Genomic DNA, 21,287 nt, shown 5'->3' with positions numbered 1-21,287 from the left:
GCGGCTGATCTGAATGTCCCTCGGTCCTTGGCATCAAAGACCAGATATGTATTTTGTTCCTCGGACCAATCGACCAGCATGTCTCCATTGCTATCATTAGTACTATATTTCCACATTTCGTGGTGACTATTATAGTCCCCAACGTATACGCTTGGGTGTGGGTGGATCTTTATCACTTCAGCTGGCCATGTAGTAGCAGGAGGTTTATAGATGTTAGTTACTGTAACTTCTCCTATTTTGATGACAACTTCATGGATATCATTTGCAATGGAGGCTTCAACTGGAAAGGCGTCCTCTATGTCCCCACGCACATATGTCGCAACGCCATAGTGTCTGTCATACGTGGCTCCAAGTAGATCATATCCCAGAATCCTTCCTCTAGCTTCAAGTTGGGCTCTATTTTCAGCATGAGTTTCCTGTATGGCTACCAGGTCAATGTCGTTATCGTGTAAAATTCTCTGCAATACTTGACATTTTGCTCTGCTTATGCCCTCAATGTTGAAATGGCAGATTCGGATGCATGGTCCGAGATCCTTTGTCAGTTGGTCCCTAAAAGGACCGTTGTATGTATCTTGCATAGCGCTTTGTCTGTCGTTCTGTTTCACTGCGATGTGGGGCAGGAATTCTTCGTTCGGTCTGCCGCCAGTTGTGTTAGTTCATTTAGCGTTACCCAGGGTGCACCACGTGGAGGCGAACTAACTTTACACTGACAATGTTGAGAGTTTATGGAAAAAGTTCAAGGCAATCGTAAAATGCGTTTTAGACAGGTACGTGCCGAGTAAAACTGTGAGGGACGGGAAAAACCCCCCGTGGTACAACAACAAAGTTAGGAAACTACTGCGAAAGCAAAGAGAGCTTCACTCCAAGTTTAAACGCAGCCAAAACCTCTCAGACAAACAGAAGCTAAACGATGTCAAAGTTAGCGTAAGGAGGGCTATGCGTGAAGCGTTCAGTGAATTCGAAAGTAAAATTCTATGTACCGACTTGACAGAAAATCCTAGGAAGTTCTGGTCTTACGTTAAATCAGTAAGTGGCTCTAAACAGCATATCCAGACACTCCGGGATGATGAAGGCATTGAAAAAGAGGATGACACGCGTAAAGCTGAAACACTAAACACTTTTTTCCAAAGCTGTTTCACAGAGGAGGACCGCACTGCAGTTCCTTCTCTAAACCCTCGCACAAACGAAAAAATGGCTGACATAGAAATAAGTGTCCAAGGAATAGAAAAGCAACTGGAATCACTCAACAGAGGAAAGTCCACTGGACCTGACGGGATACCAATTAGATTCTACACAGAGTACGCGAAAGAACTTGCCCCCCTTCTAACAGCCGTGTACCGCAAGTCTCTAGAGGAACGGAAGATTCCAAATGATTGGAAAAGAGCACAGGTAGTCCCAGTCTTCAAGAAGGGTCGTCGAACAGATGCGCAAAACTATAGACCTATATCTCAGACGTCGATCTGTTGTAGAATTTTAGAACATGTTTTTTGCTCGAATATCATGTCGTTTTTGGAAACCCAGAATCTACTATGTAGGAATCAACATGGATTCCGGAAACAGCGATCGTGTGAGACCCAACTCGCTTTATTTGTTCATGAGACCCAGAAAATATTAGATACAGGCTCCCAGGTAGATGCTATTTTTCTTGACTTCCGGAAGGCATTCGATACAGTTCCGCACTGTCGCCTGATAAACAAAGTAAAAGCCTACGGAATATCAGACCAGCTGTGTGGCTGGATTGAAGAGTTTTTAGCAAACAGAACACGGAATGTTGTTCTCAATGGAGAGACGTCTACAGACGTTAAAGTAACCTCTGGCGTGCCACAAGGGAGTGTTACGGGACCATTGCTTTTCACAATATATATAAATGACCTAGTAGATAGTGTCGGAAGTTCCATGCGGCTTTTCGCGGATGATGCTGTAGTATACAGAGAAGTTGCAGCATTAGAAAATTGTAGCGAAATGCAGGAAGATCTGCAGCGGATAGGCACTTGGTGCAGGGAGTGGCAACTGACCCTTAACACAGACAAATGTAATGTATTGCGAATACATAGAAAGAAGGATCCTTTATTGTATGGTTATATGATAGCGGAACAAACACTGGTAGCAGTTACTTCTGTAAAATATCTGGGAGTATGCGTGCGGAACGATTTGAAGTGGAATGATCATATAAAATTAATTGTTGGTAAGGCGGGTACCAGGTTGAGATTCATTGGGAGAGTCTTTAGAAAATGTAGTCCATCAACAAAGGAGGTGGCTTACAAAACACTCGTTCGACCTATACTTGAGTATTGCTCATCAGTGTGGGATCCGTAACAGATCGGGTTGACGGAGGAGATAGAGAAGATCCAAAGAAGAGCGGCGCGTTTCGTCACAGGGTTATTTGGTAACCGTGATAGCGTTACGGAGATGTTTAGCAAACTCAAGTGGCAGACTCTGCAAGAGAGGTGCTCTGCATCGCGGTGTAGCTTGCTCGCCATGTTTCTAGAGGGTGCGTTTCTGGATGAGGTATCGAATATATTGCTTCCCGAGGAGATCACGAATGTAAAATTAGAGAGATTAGAGCGCGCACAGAGGCTTTCAGACAGTCGTTCTTCCCGCGAACCATACGCGACTGGAACAGGAAAGGGAGGTAATGACAGTGGCACGTAAAGTGCCCTCCGCCACACGCCGTTGGGTGGCTTGCGGAGTATAAATGTAGATGTAGATGTAGATGTAGACCCCATCTGCTACTGGTCGTTGTGGTCACTGAAGCACCATTGCACGTCGGATCGACGATAACGATGGATCTGGGGCTCCGAGTGCCTCTCTGCCGACTGCTCGTTCCTCACATTCTGCCTTTCTAAAGATTTACCGCTTCTTTTGACGCTGCGTTATTCCATGGTTTACTCATTCCTGCCAATATCGTCGAATATAAATGTAGATGTAGATGTAGATTCAGATTGTGTATTAATCTGGAGGAAGTTAAGTATCAAAGATCAATCAAAAATGGTAGTCAGATGCTTTTATATACTGCGTGCGTCAGGAGCTGTTGTGATAGAGCGCTTTACAGAACGCGCAGAATAACGTTGGTAGTTGTCCTCATCATGCCGTTGTAATAGGGGATGACTTCAATTTACCAGGTATAGATTGGGAGTGTCACGCTATCATAACTGGTGCCAGAGACAGGGATTCGTGTGGCATTGTTCTAGATATCTTGTCGGAAAATGACTCTGAGCAGATAGTGAGAGAACCAACTCGTGAGGGTAACGTGTTAGACCTCCCCGCAACAAACAGGCCCGATCTTATGGAATCAGCTGGCGTAGAGGAAGGTATCAGTGATCATAAGGCTGCGATAGCATCTATGACAGTGGGTCGTAACAAAGAATATTAAGACAGGTAGGAAGAAATTTTTGCTTAGCGAGAGTGACAGGATACAAATTTCAGAGTATCTGAGAAGTCAGCATCAAACATTCGGTGATGAGGACGAAGAAGTGGAGAACAAATGGAAAAAATTCAAAGGCATCTTGCAGTATGCCTTAGACATGTCTGTTCCTAGTAACGTCTAAAAGGATGGGAAAGACACACCATGGTTTGATAGCCGTGCTAGAAAACTGCTACGTAAACAAAGAGAACAACTCAGATTCAAGAGAAGTAAAAAGCTAACTGACAAACAAAAGTTGAACGAAGCGAAAATGAGCATAAGGAGAGCAGTGAGAGAAGCGTTCAATGACTTTGGAAGTAGAGCTTTGTTAATTGAACTGAGTATAAAAACCCTAAGAGATTTTGCTCTTAAATAAAATCAGTAAGTTGGTCAAAATCATCTATTCATTCACTCAGTGACCATACTGGCACTGAAACGGAAGATAACAGAGAGAAGGCCGACATACTGAAATCGGTCTTCCGAAACTGTTTCATCGAGGATGAATGTGACGAGGTCCCTCCTTTCAATCGTCGTGCGAAGGTCGAATTGGCAGATATTGAGATAACAGATCGTTCAACAGGAAAACAACTACAGTAGCTTAGTAGTGGAAAGGCGTCAGGACCAGACGAGAAACGTATAAGATTCTACAAAGATTATGCGAAAGAACTTGCTCCCCTTCTAGCAGTCATTTATAGTAGAGCGCTTGAGCAAAGAAGGATGCCTAGCGACTGGAAGAAAGCGCAGGTCATTCCCGTTTTTAAGTAGGACGGTAGGACAGTGTAATGTTGTTGCATTGATTTGCTATGAAAGCGTTGCTGATAGATAATAAAAGCGGGTTAAAAGCTGTGAGCTGTCTGGGGAAGTTAACCTTGCATTACTGAGCAACTGTTTCACCAGGTATCCAGTCTAGCTTACCAAATTCCCAACCAGACTAACATTAATTATAATCTTTTAATAGTCATACGACCACCGGTGATATATATATATATATATATAAGAGAATTTAAGTAAAAAGAAATAAATCAGTTTTTATTTGGAAATTTATTTTAACATTGATCATTGAAATTTCAGCATATTAAACTTGAATTATAACTAAGCTGGTGCCTTATTTAGGATTGTGTAAATGTGAGTTTGTAATCTTACGGAACACATCAAATAGGGAGCCAAGATTGTGAGACTACATACAACACTGCATTCATAAAATAACACACGAAGAACGTTGAAACATATGCAAGAGGAAATTAACCACAACCAACCGATTCAATTTTCACCCAAAGAAGTTACGTTCGTAGCGCAATCCTGTCCGTCATGAAATTACCACACACTGGTATACTAAATTCATACTAACTCTCTGTGAAATCTTGCTGAAAAGAATTGCTGAGGGCTATTTGATGCTTACACCACATGCTTCACGTGGTCAACTTGGTTTACACAAAGAGTCTAACTCCACAATAATTTTGATAATTAAAATAAATTACATCGAAACGCAATTTACTAAAGAAAAACCTCGAACTGGTTACTAACGTCTTACTATTAACCTGATGGGTCAAACAATTGTATAAGCACGTGGTACTGGTTTCACAAAGTACACCCCATGTGGGTTGAACATAAAGATAAGCTGATATATTGCAAAATATTGTCAAGACGAGACGTTATAATCTCACGCACACTCGCATTTAAGATTGATGAACTTAGAGTTACTGATCAACACGTGGTTCCACTTTACTCACAAAGTAGTGACAAAGCAACTACTGGAAGATATTCTGAACTGTACACTCGAATTACACTGTGTTGCAATTTAAGATAACATTAGGTATTTTAGAGCTAAACCTGAAATAAAGGTGATTAAATTTTCAGTTAGGCTGAACTTAAGAAATCCATTGTCCTACAGACTTAGCAGACACGCACTTAGCCGGAGATCTTACCACTTCAGACGCTCGCCGCAGACAGACTGCCGTGGTCCCTTCCTGAGGGTGGCTCACAAATACAAACGGAAGTGGCCAGAGGGGCAGCTTCCTATACCAACATGACAGGGGACGGACAGGACCATACTAAGGATAGAAACCTCTTCGCTTTTAGAAAGCGTAGCTACCTGTTCCGACGTTGGTCCTACTGTTCTCTAGCAGACAGGCTCGTCTGCTACCATCCAGCATGCAACTAGAAATACATTTGCTCATTCATCCTCTCACACAGAAGGGTAGGGGGATGACAGTATCTTGTCATATACAGTATATAAAAGAAAGCGGATGTAGGTTCCGTATGAGACTGTGTGACATGAATTACATATAAACTGTGTTTTAAAGTGTAGTAGTGTGACAGATCGTTCTTGTTTATGTGCAAAAGTAACACGTTCCACTACTCAGTCTCCTCCCAGATAGTCAGGAACGCCACAGTAAATTTAGAAGAGGAATTTATGCCGTAAATGACAACAGATTTAAGAAATTAACATGAAAGGAATCCAACAGAGACCTTTCAACAGATGCGCAAAATTATAGACCTATATCGTTGACGTCAATCTGTTTTAGAATTATGGTGGATGTTTATGCTCGAGAATTATGGCGTCTTTTGAGATTGAAAATCTCCTCTATAAAAATCAACGTGGATTCCGCAAACAGAGACTCAGCTGGCTCTGTTCCTTCGTGAGATCCACAGCGCCGTAGACTTTGTAGACAGAACTCAACACGTCGCTCTTAACGGAACAAAATCGACAGATGTAAATGTAATATCCAGAGCACCACAGGGAAGTATGATGGGACCGTTACTGTTTACAATATAATTAAATGATCTAGTGGTACACGTCGGATGCTCTTCAAGGCTGTTCGCAGATGACGCGGTTGTCTATAACAAAGTACGAGGTGCAATCAAGTTCTAAGGCCACCGATTTTTTTTTTCCCGACTGGAAAGAGATAGAAACACGCGCATTGTTTTAAAATGAGGCCGCGTTCATTGTCAATACGTCCCAGAGATGGCAGCACCGTACGGCAGATGGAATTTTACCGCCAGCGGCGAGAATGAGAACTGTTTTAAATACTAAAAATGGCGATGTTTTCCTTACTTGAACAGCGTGCAATCATTCATTTTCTGAATTTGCGTGGTGTGGAACCAGCTGAAATTCATCGACAGTTGAAGGAGACATGTGCTGATGGAGTTATGGATGTGTCGAAAGTGCGTTCGTGGGTGCGACAGTTTAATGAAGGCAGAACATCGTGTGACAACAAACCGAAACAACCTCGGGCTCGCACAAGTGGGTCTGACGACATGATCGAGAAAGTGGAGAGAATTGTTTTGGGGGATCGCCGAATGACTGTTGAACAGATCGCCTCCAGAGTTGGCATTTCTGTGGGTTCTGTGCACACAATCCTGCATGACGACCTGAAAATGCGAAAAGTGTCATCCAGGTGGGTGCCACGAATGCTGACGGACGAGCACATGGCTGGCCGTGTGGCACGTTGCCGAGCAATGTTGACGCGCAACGGCAGCATGAATGGGACTTTCTTTTCGTCGGTTGTGACAATGGATGAGACGTGCCATTTTTCAATCCAGAAACAAAGCGCCAGTCAGCTCAATGGAAGCACACAGATTCACCGCCACCAAAAAAATTTCGGGTAACCGCCAGTGCTGAAAAAATGATGGTGGTCATGTTCTGGGACAGCGAGGGCGTAATCCTTACCCATTGCGTTCCAAAGGGCACTACGGTAACAGGTGCATCCTACGAAAATGTTTTGAAGAACAAATTCCTTCCTGCACTGCAACAAAAACGTCCGGGAAGGGCTGTGCGTGTGCTGTTTCACCAAGACAACGCACCCGCACATCGAGCTAACGTTACGCAACAGTTTCTTCGTGATAACAACTTTGAAGTGATTCCTCATGCTCCCTACTCGCCTGACCTAGCTCCTAGTGACTTTTGGCTTTTTCCAACAATGAAAGACACTCTCCGCGGCCGCACATTCACCAGCCGAGCTGCTATTGTCTCAGCGATTTTCCAGTTGTCAAAACAGACTCCTAAAGAAGCCTTCGCCGCTGCCATGGAATCATGGCGTCAGCGTTGTGAAAAATGTGTACGTCTGCAGGGCGATTACGTCGAGAAGTAACGCCAGTTTCATCGATTTCGGGTGAGTAGTTAATTAGAAAAAAAAAAAATCGGAGGCCTCAGAACTTGAATGCACCTCGTAGCAACGCCAGAAGATAGTAACGATTTGCAGAATGATTTCCAGAAAACTAATGAATAGTGCAGACTCTGGCATTTGACCCTGAAAGTAAACAAATGTAACACATTGCGCATATATAGGAAAAGAAATCCACTACTGTACAGCTACACTTGATGACAAACCGCTTGAAACAGTATCTGCGACCTTAAGTGGAATGACCATATAAAACAAATAGAGGAAAAAGCAACCCCAGACTCAGATTCATGGGAAGAATATTAATGAAATGTAACTCATCTACGAAGGAAGTGACTTACAAGGCACTTGTTCGACCGATTCTTGAGTACTGTTCATCTATCTGGGATCCCTACCAGGTAGGAATGATAGAAGAGATAGAGAAGATCCAGCGAACAGCGGAGCATTTCGGCACGCGATCGTTTTGCCGGCGAAAGAGCGTTACGGAGATGCTAAACAAACTCCACTGGCAGACGTTACAAGAGAGGCGTTGTGCATCACAGAGAGATTTACTACTGAAATTTCGAGAGAGCACTTTCCGGGAAGAGTCGGACAACATTTTACATCCACCTACATACAACTTGCGTAATGACCACGTGGAGAAAATTCGAGAAATTAGGACCAATACGGAGGCTTACCGACAACCGTTCTTCCACACACCATTAGGTGGCTTGCGGAGTATGACGTAAATAGATAGATCCCTTATTCTAAGCTGAATCGAAAAGTTCGAGCCTGTTTATGACCAGAGGACCTAATGTGTTACCTTGAATCGGTTATCTGATTAGCTACTCGAATAATTTTCAGGACGAGGCATTTAGAACCATTTCACATTATTCCCTGTCCACAGCCTCGCGGGGTAGCCGCGCGGTCTTAGGCGCCTTGTGTCGGTCCGTGCGGCTGCCCCCGTCGGAGGTTCGAGTCCTCCCTAAGGCATGGGTGTGTGTGTTGTCCATAGTGTAAGTTAGTTTAAGTTAGGTTAAGTAGTGTATAGGCTCAGGGACCGATGACCTCAGCAGTTTGGTCCCGTAACACCTTACCACAAATTTCCAGTTTTTCCCTGTCCATGCTATCCTCCCAAATCACTTGACGGTCCCTGTCTATAGTTGGTAAGTTGAAATCGTCACCTAATGCTATAACGTAACATGGAAATTTACGCAAAATCTTCTCCACCCTGTCTATAGTTGGTAAGTTGAAATCGTCACCTAATGCTATAACATAACATGGAAATTTACGCAAAATCTTCTCCAAGTTTCCCCTCAGATGTTCCGTTACTACTGCTCCTGAGGCAGGAGGTCTATAACAGTATCCGATGATCATGCTTGATCATCACCATCATCAACATCATCATTTAAGACTGATTATGCCTTTCAGCGTTCAGTCTGGAGCATAGCCCCCCTTATACAGTTCCTCCATGATCCCCTACTCAGTGCTAACATTGGTGCCTCTTCTGATGTTAAACCTATTACTTCAAAATCATTCTTAAACGAATCCAGGTACCTTCTTCTCGGTCTGCCCCGACTCCTCCTACCCTCTACTGCTGAATCCATGAGTCTCTTGGGTAACCTTGCTTCTCCCATGCGTGTAACATGACCCCACCATCTAAGCCTGTTCGCCCTGACTGCTACATCTATAGAGTTCATTCCCAGTTTTTCTTTGATTTCCTCACTGTGGACACCCTCCTGCCATTGTTCCCATCTACTAGTACTTGCAATCATTCTAGCTACTTTCATATCCGTAACCTCAACCTTGTTGATAAGGTAACCTGAATCCACCCAGCTTTCGCTCCCATACAACAAAGTTGGTCGAAAGATTGAGCGGTGCACAGATAACTTAGTTGATGCTTGATCCGCCTTTAAAATTCATCTTGGGATAAATTATACCACATTCCGTATCTGTACTAAAACCGCCTTTAAAATTCATCTTAGGATAAATTATACCACATTCCGTATCTGTACTAACCTTAAAGAATATTATAGTATTATTATAAACACGCCTCCACTAACGGTGATCAACCTATCTTTGAGATATACATTCCAAACGGAATTTAGAATTTCATTGCCATTAATGTCTTGTTTCAGCCAGTTTTCTGTTGATTGTACTTTGTCAGCGTTATTGCCGTTCATGGCATCATGGTAAGTACCCCATGCCTTGCACTTCACAGTGCTTTGGATACTATTTATGTAGACGTATATGACCACTCATTGCTAATGTCTTCGTTCTCCAAAGAGTCAAGCAGTATATTGCTCCCTGCTACGCATATCTCGCGAAGAGACCATGAGGATAAAATCAGAGAGATTAGAGCTCACACAGAGCCATACCGACAATGTTTCTTTCCACGAACAATACGAGACTGGAATAGAAGGGAGAACCGACAATGGTACTCAAAGTACCCTCCGCCACACACCGTCAGGTGGCTGGCAGAGTATGGATGTAGATGTAGATCAAGAATGTATTCTTGAGCTTCATTTGCTCGTGCAACCTTTTAGAAAACGGTCATGGACAACAAGAAGGAAGTCCTCCCTCGTCAATCATTGTGACACAGGAACTGTATTTGGGAAATCAAGTTACGGTGCAATATGTGTTGGGAGACAATTTCTGATGATCATCCGGATGCTTGTTGATTCTGATAAACTGTAAACAGCATTAGAGCGAGGTATTTGATTTCGTTCGTGTCACTGGTCGTAGAAGGAGAATCGAATTGACTATCTTCGCTTTTTGGATGTACCACCTTACAGGCAGTTATTACAGAATACATACATAACGCATTTCTGATAGACGCCCTGTATAAGCGTGAAATACACACATCATCACTAACTTTCCGAATTCCTTCGTTGGCAGTCAAGATGTCGATGTTAACTAACATGTGTCTAGAGATTGAGGGGGTGAAAAACGTATTGTTTCGCTGGTATCTCGACAATTTATTACTAATTTACATGGATAACAAACGTGGCTAAGAATACTGATACTATCAATATTTGGAAATGATCCTATCAGATTAATAACTTGTCATAATGTAAATTAGTACACTCATAACAAATCAAACAGCCATTATTAAGCGTTGCCACAATGGTTCATAGGGTTCATTGATCGTCGACCATTGTCAGAATTTGTGTTGTGAACTAGTCACAAGTAGGCCAAAACAAGCTAACTGTATGTGTGAGAAACTGGAACCATACGTAAATCATAATTTTCGTCTTGGTCAAAGATAATGGTTTGTCGCTCGCGCATTCATTAAATTTAATGATATCGTGCACCTTTTATTTTCAGTGGTCGTAGTTTTTTCTCTATGTGGAAAAGGGATATGGAGAAAAACAACGGTTTTCCGTAAACAAGGCCAAAAAAATACTTAGAGTATGTTCGATTTTGTTGACAGAAGTTCGATGTCATCAGTTGTTTTTCGTTTCCTTTGAGCAGTACGCTCGTAATATCGCTGCCGATATGCAGCTATCATCTTTGCCCCCAGTTATTGCATTTTTTTCGGACTGTAAGCTAAATTCTCAGTGTGTTGTCATTTGTTTCAAGTATACACAAAAAATAATTCGAATGATAATAGTTCTTCGCATTGAAAATCGTGTTCAAATGGCGCTTACAATACGAGATTATAATGTGGCACGTTCTTGTGTTTTTTGATAGACCGACGTACGCGTCGCGGAGTGTTTTAACGGAGACAAATCGGGAAAGTGTATTTGTAGATGGTGCCTGACAAATGAACTGGCTTCATTAAATATACACCTGTTAACTCCGCTAATATGCACGGAGCAGCGTGTTTATTTTAGACAGGCTACAGGAAGCTGGTGAAGCCTTGACCTTTAGCGCATCGCAACAAAGGCTGCAGCGGTTTTTCGCTGCGCCGTTCTCGCCCGCCGGCGCCCCGTAGCACCACCCCGGTCTGCGGTGACGTCACCGCCTTCCCCCACAAACCGGTAGCTGCGCGCCAACTGCGGCGCACACGTCCCACCGGCAGTCGGTACCCGACTGCCGCGCCGCACGCACGCGAGTGAACGAGTGTGCCAGCGGCGAGCTCAGGCGAACGAAAGACGACGGAAGACATTTCCGGGAAAACGAACGAACCGGGTCCACGGAGGAAAGAATTGCCAGGGCGCTTGCCGGAGCGGGAGGTTAAAGAAGCGGACCGGATGAAGTGGGAACTGAAAGACAGGCACTCCAAGTCTCCGCGCGCTTACCAGATCGTAAGCGAGAGGCCGCAGATCGCGACCCAGCGCCCGAGCGACGGGGTCGTGTCTCCCATAGCGAATAACTACTCGACCGCGGACGTGGCATGCATAGACCAGATGCACGCGGGAGGCAAGGGCGGCGGCCACGGACCCCCGCCGCCGTCGTGGCCCAAGCTGAAGAGCCAGAACCAGCAGAAGAGGCCGACCACGCTGAAGCTGGACGTGGGGGCGGCGCAGCGGGCGCCGCCGGAGCGACTGCCCAGCCCGCGGCCGCAGACGGCCACGCTGGACAGACCGCGCATCCTCGACATCGCGCTGCTGGGTAAGATCGACATGACGCTGACGCGTAAGGCGCTGCTCTCCATCTCCAGCCTGTGCGCGGGCGCGCCGGCCGACGCGGCCAAGCGGAACGGCGCGTCGCCCGGAGACGGCCGCGGCGGCAAGTCGCGCAGGTTCGCGGGGGTGGCGGCGGCGGCGGGGGTGGCGCGCCGGGGGCGGCAGCAGCCAGCCGCGGGCCGCTCCTCGCACACCGACGACGACGACGGCACCAGCAGCGGCACGGCGCCGCCCACGCCGCGCCGCCAGCCGGCCAAGAAGCAGCAGCAGCTGAAGGTGCCGCCGGCTCGCAGGCGGCCCGCGCCCGCGGGGGAGGCGGAGGAGGCGCGGGCGGGGGCGGGGGCGGTGCCGCAGCCCTGCACCACGTGCGGCCGCCACGAGCAGCCCGAGCGCCTCCACAGCCACCCGCCTGCCAGGCACCAACAGGTAACCTCACCGAGCTAAACCATACTTTGCCTTCGTCGTTTTTATGACTGCTTTTCACTTAGTGTAGTATATAGACTGTAGAAAGTAGTGGGGATAAAACTGGAGTTGGTATACTAGCCGTCAGCTTTGCTCAGTGTTGCAGTTAATTTGCGTCGAACGATTTACACAATACGACTGTAACGTCGTGTCCTTGGCCATTTTATTATTTATTTATCGTAAGGCAATACAGACACATAAGAAAGAAACAGACAAATCACTAATATAACAAACGTTAATAATTGCAAACAAACATCACTAATATAACAAAGTTTAAGGATTACAAACAAACATCAAGCCTATTGGTTCAAATGGCTCTGAGCACTATGGGACTCAACTGCTGTGGTCATAAGTCCCCTAGAACTCAGAACTACTTAAACCTAACTAACCTAAGGACATCACACACATCCATGCCCAAGGCAGGATTCGAACCTGCGACCGTAGCGGTCGTGCGGTTCCAGACTGTAGCGCCTTTAACCGCTCGGCCACTCCGGCCGGCCTCAAGTCTATTAATATAATCTATCGACTCTGGAGTTGCGAGCAGGAAGTCGTCCGGGCTCCCATTATAGGCTCTTCTGGGACACTCTTCAACAATGTGGCTGGTGGTCTGATTTTCTCTGCAGTCACACTGAGGGGATGGTATTTTACCCCATTTATACAGGGAGTAAGGCACATCTGCCATGAAGAGTTCGAATCCTATTTAGAGTGGACCACATTTTGCGTGGTAGGTCAAAACCAGGTGGCTTTTGTGTGATGCAAGGCGTGTTATGATTTTGCCATGCGTTCCATTTTTCAGACCATTTTTTTGTGATACTGAAACCTTCTTGTACACAGCTCCTTGCTGTTCTTGTTGGCGGATTCCTGGATCGAAGCCTATTAGTTCAAAATGGTTCAAATGGCTCTGAGCACTATGGGACTTAACAGCTGTGGTCATCAGTCCCCTAGAACTTAGAACTACTTAAACCTAACTAACCTAAGGACATCACACACATCCATGCCCGAGGCAGGATTCGAACCTGCGACCGTAGCAGTCGGAAGCCTATTAGTGTTTGCAGCCTCAATGTCTTGGTGGATTGGCAGGCTTCGATTTCCCGTGATGTTTTTGTATTCACGTACAAGGGCGTCAGTACGTCGCAGGTGTGGCGGCGGGATGTGGCTTAATATTGGGAGCCATTGCGTTGGAGTGGGTTTAATTACTCCAGAAATCATCCTTAGACTGTTATACAACTGGACATCCACATTTTTTACATGTGGGCTGTTTAGCAAAATCGGGGCACAGTATTCGGCAGCCGAGAATACAATTGCTAAAGCAGAGGTGCGGAGAGTGGAGGCCGTTGCTCCCCCGGTAGTACCACAGAGCTTTTGAATAATGTTGTTTCTTGTCTTTAACTTTTCGGCAGTCGTTGTTAGGTGCTCTTTAAAAGATAGTGTTCTGTCCAGCGTCATGCCCAAGTACTTCGGAGTTTTATTATGCCTGAGAATGGTGTTTTCAAATCGAATGTTGAGTTCAAAAAAAATGGTTCAAATGGCTCTGAGCACTATGGGACTTAACTTCTAAGGTCATCAGTCCCCTAGAACTTAGAACTACTAAAACCTAACTAACCTAAGGACATCACACACATCCATGCCCGAGGCAGGATTCGAACCTGCGACCGTAGCGGCCGCGCGGTTCCACACTGTAGCGCCTTTAACCGCTTGGCCACCACGGCCGGCGAATGTTGAGTTCCTGTCCAGAGAGTTTGTTGTTGAGATGGAAGCAACTAACCACTGTTTTGGAAGCATTTGGTTGAAGTCTCCACTTACGGAAATATTCACCCATTATCTTCAGGTCTTTCGTTATGATGTCCTCAGATGCTTCATTTGTGCTACATCTTGTAGTGAGGGCCCAATCGTCTGCATACCCGAACTTTCTTGATTGTGTTTCCGGCAGGTCTGCAACATAGAGGCTAAACAGCAGTGGTGCGAGCACTGATCCTTGTGGTAAGCCATTCTTTAGTTTTTTGATGGAGCTGTAGTCAGTGCCCATACTTATTTGGAACACCCTATCATTGAGCATGCTGTCTATTAAGCGTGCTATAGATTTGCAAGGAATTACTCGGAGAATTTTGTACACGATGCCTTCTCTCCACACGGTGTCGTAAGCTGCTGAGAGGTCAATAAAGGCCACTGATGTTTTAAATTTTCTCTGGAATCCCGCCTCAATGTAAGTAGTGAGTGACAACACCTGGTCAGTACAACTTCTTGCTGGCCGAAAGCCTGCCTGTTCTATTGGGATCACCCTGAACAATTCTGGGCTAATTCTGTTATATATAAGCCTCTCTAGTAATCTGTAAATTGCAGAGAGCAGGACAATTGGTCTGTAGCTTTTTGGGTTGTCAGCTGGCTTCCCAGGCCTTAGAATAGTTATTACCTTAGATCGTTTGAGTCCTTGTGGGATATTGGCAGTTTGCATGATGTTTGTGAAAAATCGAGCCAGCCATATTTTTGTATACTTGCCACAGTTCATTGTGAATTCAGGGTGAACGCTGTCGAAACCTGGTTCCTTTGTTGGTTTGACATCTTTCAGAGCTTTTTCTATGTCTTCGCTAGAGAAAGGGCGAGAGTGTTCAGTTTCTGTGGCTGCATTTTTTAAGATTTTGAGTTCTCGCTTCACTTGCATTGTAGGTGTTTTATCCTTTGGTGTCCTAGACGTGTTAACTAGATGTGCAGCTATGGCATTTGGTCTTACAGCTTTATTTTGTCGTTGTGCTGGTGGGCCGCTCTCTAGTTTTCTCAGCAGTGACCATGCTTTCCTGCTAGATGTTTGGAAATTGAGGCTTTCTGCAGTTTCCGTCCACTTTTGTCTTCTGGCAGCATCCAAACTGTGAAGCAGTTCATCCGCTATTTGCTGATCTGCGGATTCAAGGAAGCTCTGGTATAGTTCTTCGCTGGTTTGGGACCATCCAGGGATATATTCCTTGCGGTACCCTCTTGGTATGTGCTTCTAGGCCGTGCTTAGCATGGAAGCAACAAATTTTTGGTAATTTTTGCTAGTAGGTGGTATCCATCACATACATTTGTCCAGATCTGTGGAGAACCCAGTCCAATTTTTTTTTTTTAATTCCATCGTGGGCGAGGAAAAGAGGTAATTAGGGGAATTTGAGTTTCTACCTCTATTATGATTGGACGGTGTTGACTGTGCGGAAAGTCGGGCAGCACTCTACGCGAGGCCATGAGAGGTTGGTCTCTGTTGTTGGACGAGACGAAACACAGGTCAGGGTTGTATTGCTTTCTCCAGGCAGCTGATCTAAACGTAAATCGATCCTTAGCATCGAATACGTGGTATAAGTATTCGTCTTCTGCCCATTTTGCTATTGCTTCTCCATTTGCATAATTGTCTTTATACTTCCACTGTTCATGATGACTATTGAAATCCCCAACTTATACAACAGGATGTGGTTGAGTTTGAAGAACGTAGGCTGGCCAAGGTGTAGCAGGTGGCTTATAAATATTGGAGACGGTAATGCTTCCGATTATTGTGGCAATATTATGAATGTCTTCGTTGGTGAATGTAGAAATTAGGAAAGCGTTTTTAATATCTTGTTTGACATATGTGGCTACTCCACAAGACCTATGATAGGTCGCTCCCAACAGCTCATAGCCTGGTATTTTGCCCCTTTTATTTAGTTGTTGCACTGTATCACAATGGGTTTCCTGTACAGCAACCAAGTCAATGTTGTCATTTTTCAATAGTTTTGATAGAAACTGGCACTTAGCATAGCTTATGCCTTCTATGTTTATGTGACAAATTCGAACCACAGGTCGGAGTTTCGGGGTCAGAGGGACCTGAGAAGGGCCGTTTGGTCTGTCTGGTGATATATCTCTTTCTGAAAGTGTCTTATAGTCAGGAGATCCTCAGATTATCTGACTGCCAGTATGTGCTAGTTCATTTAGCATTACCCAGAGTGCACGTGTAGTGTTATACTACGGACACAAACTAGCTTTACACCCCTCCTTGGACATATTTTGTTTCCTTGGTCATATTTTGAAACAAAGAAGACAGTTTGGTAATTTCCAAGAAACGGTGCACATCGAAATCACACCTCACTACGAGCGGTATGTGTTGAACGCTCGACCCTCGAGATGTTGACAAGAGAGACGACAAAATACGAACGTAGTGAAACCAGAAAGTCATCAAAAAAGAGAGAGTAACAGCTGTTTTTTCACTCACCGGAATTTATTAAAGGAATGGATAATATCACTTACATCACTGATCAGGTATATCATTGTCGTGCACAACACCGTGTCTGGTGTAGCCAACATTCCTTTTACCCCATACCCGGGATGCACTTTTGACATGTCTTTTCGGAAAATTGGGAGAGTCTCACTGGAAAGAGATTTACCAGTTAGTCGTAAGTTGTGAAAATATAAAAACTGAAATATTTACCCTCATGCGACGTTTCGTTGTCACAGCAGAAAACAATATCCATAATTCCCGCATAGAGAACCGAGCATTCGATATATATCGCACGCAATGAGGCCGCCACTTCGATGTGCACCGTTTCTTGCAATTTACCAGTAAGAGATACATTTATCAAACACGTTTATCGTAAATAAATCGAAGCTAGTATCACAAAGTACACTTTTGCTAAGCTACTGAAGTGGAGACTGTAATAATAATTAGGACTATATCCCTGCAAATCGGAACTCTTATCATGAAAAAGTACCGTAACTATTTACCCGGCCGGCCGGAGTGGTCGAGCGGTTCTAGGCGCTACAGTCCGGAACAGCGTGCCCGCTACGGTCGCAGGCTCGAATCCTGCCTCGGGCATGGATGTATGTGATGTCCTTAGGTCAGTTAGGTTTAAGTAGTTCTAAGTTCTAGGGGACTGGTGACCTCAGATGTTAAGTCCCATAGTGCTCAGAGCCATTTTTCTATTTACCCGAAATTCCACTCGTCGGTTTTGACCCGTGACGTAACTCTGCTGTTTTGTGTGACGTCACGGAGGTCTGGCGTATTTGAAATAAACTGTTTTTGTAGGGGCGTGTCGTTACGGTTGTAGTAAGCGGTGACGCACTACAGTGGCGGATGTTTGTGTTGGCAATTTGGTTTTTAGTTGTAAGGGATCATGTGTTTGGTGTGTCGATGTATGCAATCCTGAATGCTTGCCTTGGAGTTGTTTGAATGTCTCCTTGTTTGCAGTACGGTTCGGTTTGGGAATTTGCTATTGGCTAGTCAGTAAGTATTTTTAGTTCTGGCCGTAATTTATAGGCTGTTTGTTTGTTTTTAGTATTTGAGGTGCCCGTTTCCGTTTGTAGTTTTTTGCTTTTGAGATTGAGGGTCGTGTGTTTGTTGTTTGTTTATAGGTGTGGGTCCGACTGTTAAATTAAGTTTTATGGCGCTTGATGCACTTACGGGGAAAGGTATGCATAGTATTATACCATTTTGCAGTTGCTTGGGGTCATTGCCGAATGTATGAGGTGCCGGCAATGAGGCCAACTCACGAGATTGGCCCGAGTTTCTCCGTCTCGGACAGGGGACCTTTATATTTGGAGATGTGGAAAGAGAATGTATGGAATCGATAATAAGAGATTCCTGGTTCGAACAATCTCGGTTGGCCTTTTGTGATGATGTGCGTGCAAGTTACTGTTGGTGTTACTGTTATCCGTTGCGGTTGTATGTGCATGAGACCGGCGTAAGCGGTGTATGTTAGATTTGTATTCGTTCTGTTGGGACGTACGCACTAAATTTATTAAGTATAGGGAATCTTTTGGGACCGAGCGAGGTGGCGCAGTGGTTAGACACTGGACTCGCATTCGGGAGGACGACGGTTCAATCCCGCGTCCGGCCATCCTGATTTAGGTTTTCCGTGATTTCCCTAAATCACTCCAGGCAAATGCCGGGATGGTTCCTTTGAAAGGGCACGGCCGACTTCCTTCCCCATCCTTCCCTAATCCGATGAGACCGATGACCACGCTGTCTGGTCTCCTTCCCCAAACAACCAACCAACCAACCAACCAATCTTTTGGGGGGTCCGGGTGCGTGTGTTAAGATTGTTGAGTAACACTTTGATACGGCGAAACATGGGAGGGTGGACAGGTCTGTGGGAACATGGGTATAATGGGGTATCGTTTTCGGGGGCTAGAGTTTGAATGTGGTTTTTAGCGTTGTGGGTATGTGAATTAGACAGGTTTTGGTGGGATTAATTGAGCAATATCTTGAGCAGGGGTCGGCAATTATTTCGCATTGTTTTTCTTCGTATAGGGATTTGTGGCATAGGGGATATACTCAGTTGACTGTTAATCATAATTTGGAATTGAATGTTATCATCTTGATGAGTATTTTTGGTGGATAAGTGCGCCTCATAATTTTTATCCGTTTCAAGCTTTCATAAATTCTGTTGGTTTATTTTTTTCTTCTTTGTGTCTGGGCTGGATGAGGAACCAACGCGGAGGCAGGAATAGTTTAGAGGAGGGTGTGTGTGTGTGTGTGTGTGTGTGTGTGTGTGTGTGTGTCGGTTTTGTTTGTTTTTGTGGTGCATGTCTTATATTTTATTTATTGAGTTTTTTCTCTATTAACGGTTTTTCTCCAATATAACAAATATCTAGAAATTATTACATAAGATCTTATTTTATCTCTTCAGGATGTCCCTCCAGGTGTTTCGATCTCGTGTATCTTCTTCCTCAGCGCCACGTCTTCTCATAGTTAATTGTACATTTTAGTGCCAGGGGTCATAGGGCGTCGTCCTCTTCTCTTCTTTCCCTCCGGTTCTCATTCCAAGATAATTTTCTCTATCCAGACTAGTTCCATCCTCTTACATGCCTGTAAGACAATGCTGCCAAAGCAGAGTTACTGAACACAGCCTTCCAAAATGCCTTTACAAAAGAAGATGAAGTAAATATTCCAGAATTTGAATCTAGAACAGCTGCCAACATAAGTAACGTATAAGTAAATATCCTCGGAGTAGAGGAGCACCTTAAATCACTTAATAAAAGCAAGTCTTCTTGTCCAGACTGTATACCAATTAGGTCCCTTTCGGAGTATGCTGATGCATTAGCTCCATACTTAACAATCATATACAACCGTTCGCTCGACGAAAGATCCGTACCCAAAGACTGGAAAGTTGCACAAGTCACACCAACATTCAAGAAAGGTAGTAGCAGTAATCCACTGAATTACAGGCCCATATCGTTAACGTCTATATGCAGCAGGATTTTAGAACATATATAGCGTTCGAACATTATGAATTATCCTCGAAGAAAATGGGCTATTGACACATAGTCAACATGGGTTTAGAAAACATCGTTCCTGTGAAACACAACTAGCTCTTTATTCACATGAAGTGTTGAGTGCTATTCACAAGGGATTTCACATTGATTCCATATTTCTGGATTTCCGGAAGGCTTTTGACACTGTACCACACAAGCGGTTCGTAGTGAAAATGCGTGCTTACGGAATATCGTCTCAGATACGTGACTGGATCTGTGATTTCCTGTCAGAGAGGTCACAGTCCGTAGTAATTAACGGAAAGTCATTGAGTAAAACTAGAAGTGATTTCTGGCGTTCCCCAAGGTAGTGTTATAGTCCCTTTGCTGTTTCTTATCTATATAAGCGATTTGGGAGACAATCTGAGCAGCCGTCTTTGGTTGTTTGCAGATGACGATGTCGTTTATCGACTAATAAAGGCCTCAGAAGATCAAAACAAACCGCAAAACGATTTAGAAGAAATATCGGAATGGTGCGAAAAGTGGCAGTTGACCCTAAATAACGAAAAATGTGAGGTCATCCGCATGAGTGCTAAAAGGAACTCGTTAAACGTCGGTTACACGATAAATCAGTCTAATCTAAAAACCGTAAATTCAACTAAATACCTAGGTATTACAATTACGAACAACTTAAATTGGAAGGAACACATAGAAGATGTTGTGGGGAAGGCTAACCAAAGACTGCGTTTTATTGGCAGAACACTTAGAAAATGTAACAGACCTACAAAGGAGACTGCCTACACTACGCTTGTCCGTCTTCTTTTCGAATACTGCTGCGCGCTTTGGGATCTTTACCAGATAGGACTGACGGAGTACATCGAAAAAGTTCAAAGAAAGGCAGCACGTTTTGTATTATCGCGAAATAATGGAGAGAGTGTCACAGAAATGATACAGGATTTGGGCAGGAAATCGTTACAAGAAAGGCGTTTTTCGTTGCGACGGAAGCTTCTCACGAAATTCCAATCACCAACTTTCTCCACAGAATGCGAAAATATTTTGTTGACACCGACCTAGATAGAGAGGGACGATCACCACGATAAAATAAGGGAAATCAGAGCTCTACGGAAAGATATAGGTGTTCATCTTTCCACGCGCTATATGAGATTGGAATAATAGAGAATTGTGAAGGTGGTTCGATGAAGCCTCTGCCAGGCACTTAAATGTTATTTGCAGAGTATCTATGTAGATGTAGATGTATCATTGTAACTTCCTTCTATCCACTACATCATATATTCTTCCTCTTACTTCCATTCCTTCTATCCACCACGTCATATATTCTTTCTCTTACTTCCATTCTTTTTATTATTTCTTCGTTTCTTACTTTCTCTTTTCGAGAAATTCTTGCTTCTTTTCTCAAGAAGTCTATTTTTACTGTTTGCAGTTTTTTGGCGTGTTTCGATTAGTAGTCCATGTCTACACCTCTTACATGACTATACTCTCTTGTATCGATTTATATAAAATTCTTTTGGTTCGGTTTATTACATTTCTGCTCCATAAGATTGAGTT

General features: G+C 44.3%; 1 protein-coding gene across 3 annotated transcripts in view; it reads left to right on the top strand.

The window, feature by feature from the left end:
* Window positions 1-21,287, top strand: part of LOC126191505 (zinc finger protein 474-like) — a 385,398-nt gene that overhangs the window by 90,810 nt on the left and 273,301 nt on the right. For 2 of the 3 annotated variants that reach the window (XM_049932397.1, XM_049932395.1), the window contains exon 1: window positions 11,482-12,500. In XM_049932397.1, the coding sequence (XP_049788354.1) occupies window positions 11,700-12,500 (801 nt within the window). In that variant the 5' untranslated portion in view covers window positions 11,482-11,699. Of the gene's footprint in view, window positions 1-11,481; window positions 12,501-21,287 lie in introns of those variants that run through there. The other variant, XM_049932398.1, reaches the window with a different exon arrangement.

Source organism: Schistocerca cancellata, chromosome 6 (assembly GCF_023864275.1).
Source record: "Schistocerca cancellata isolate TAMUIC-IGC-003103 chromosome 6, iqSchCanc2.1, whole genome shotgun sequence".
NCBI lineage: Eukaryota > Metazoa > Arthropoda > Insecta > Orthoptera > Acrididae > Schistocerca > Schistocerca cancellata.
Note: the sequence above shows the minus strand (reverse complement) of the source record. Positions and strands in the feature narration are given on the sequence as shown.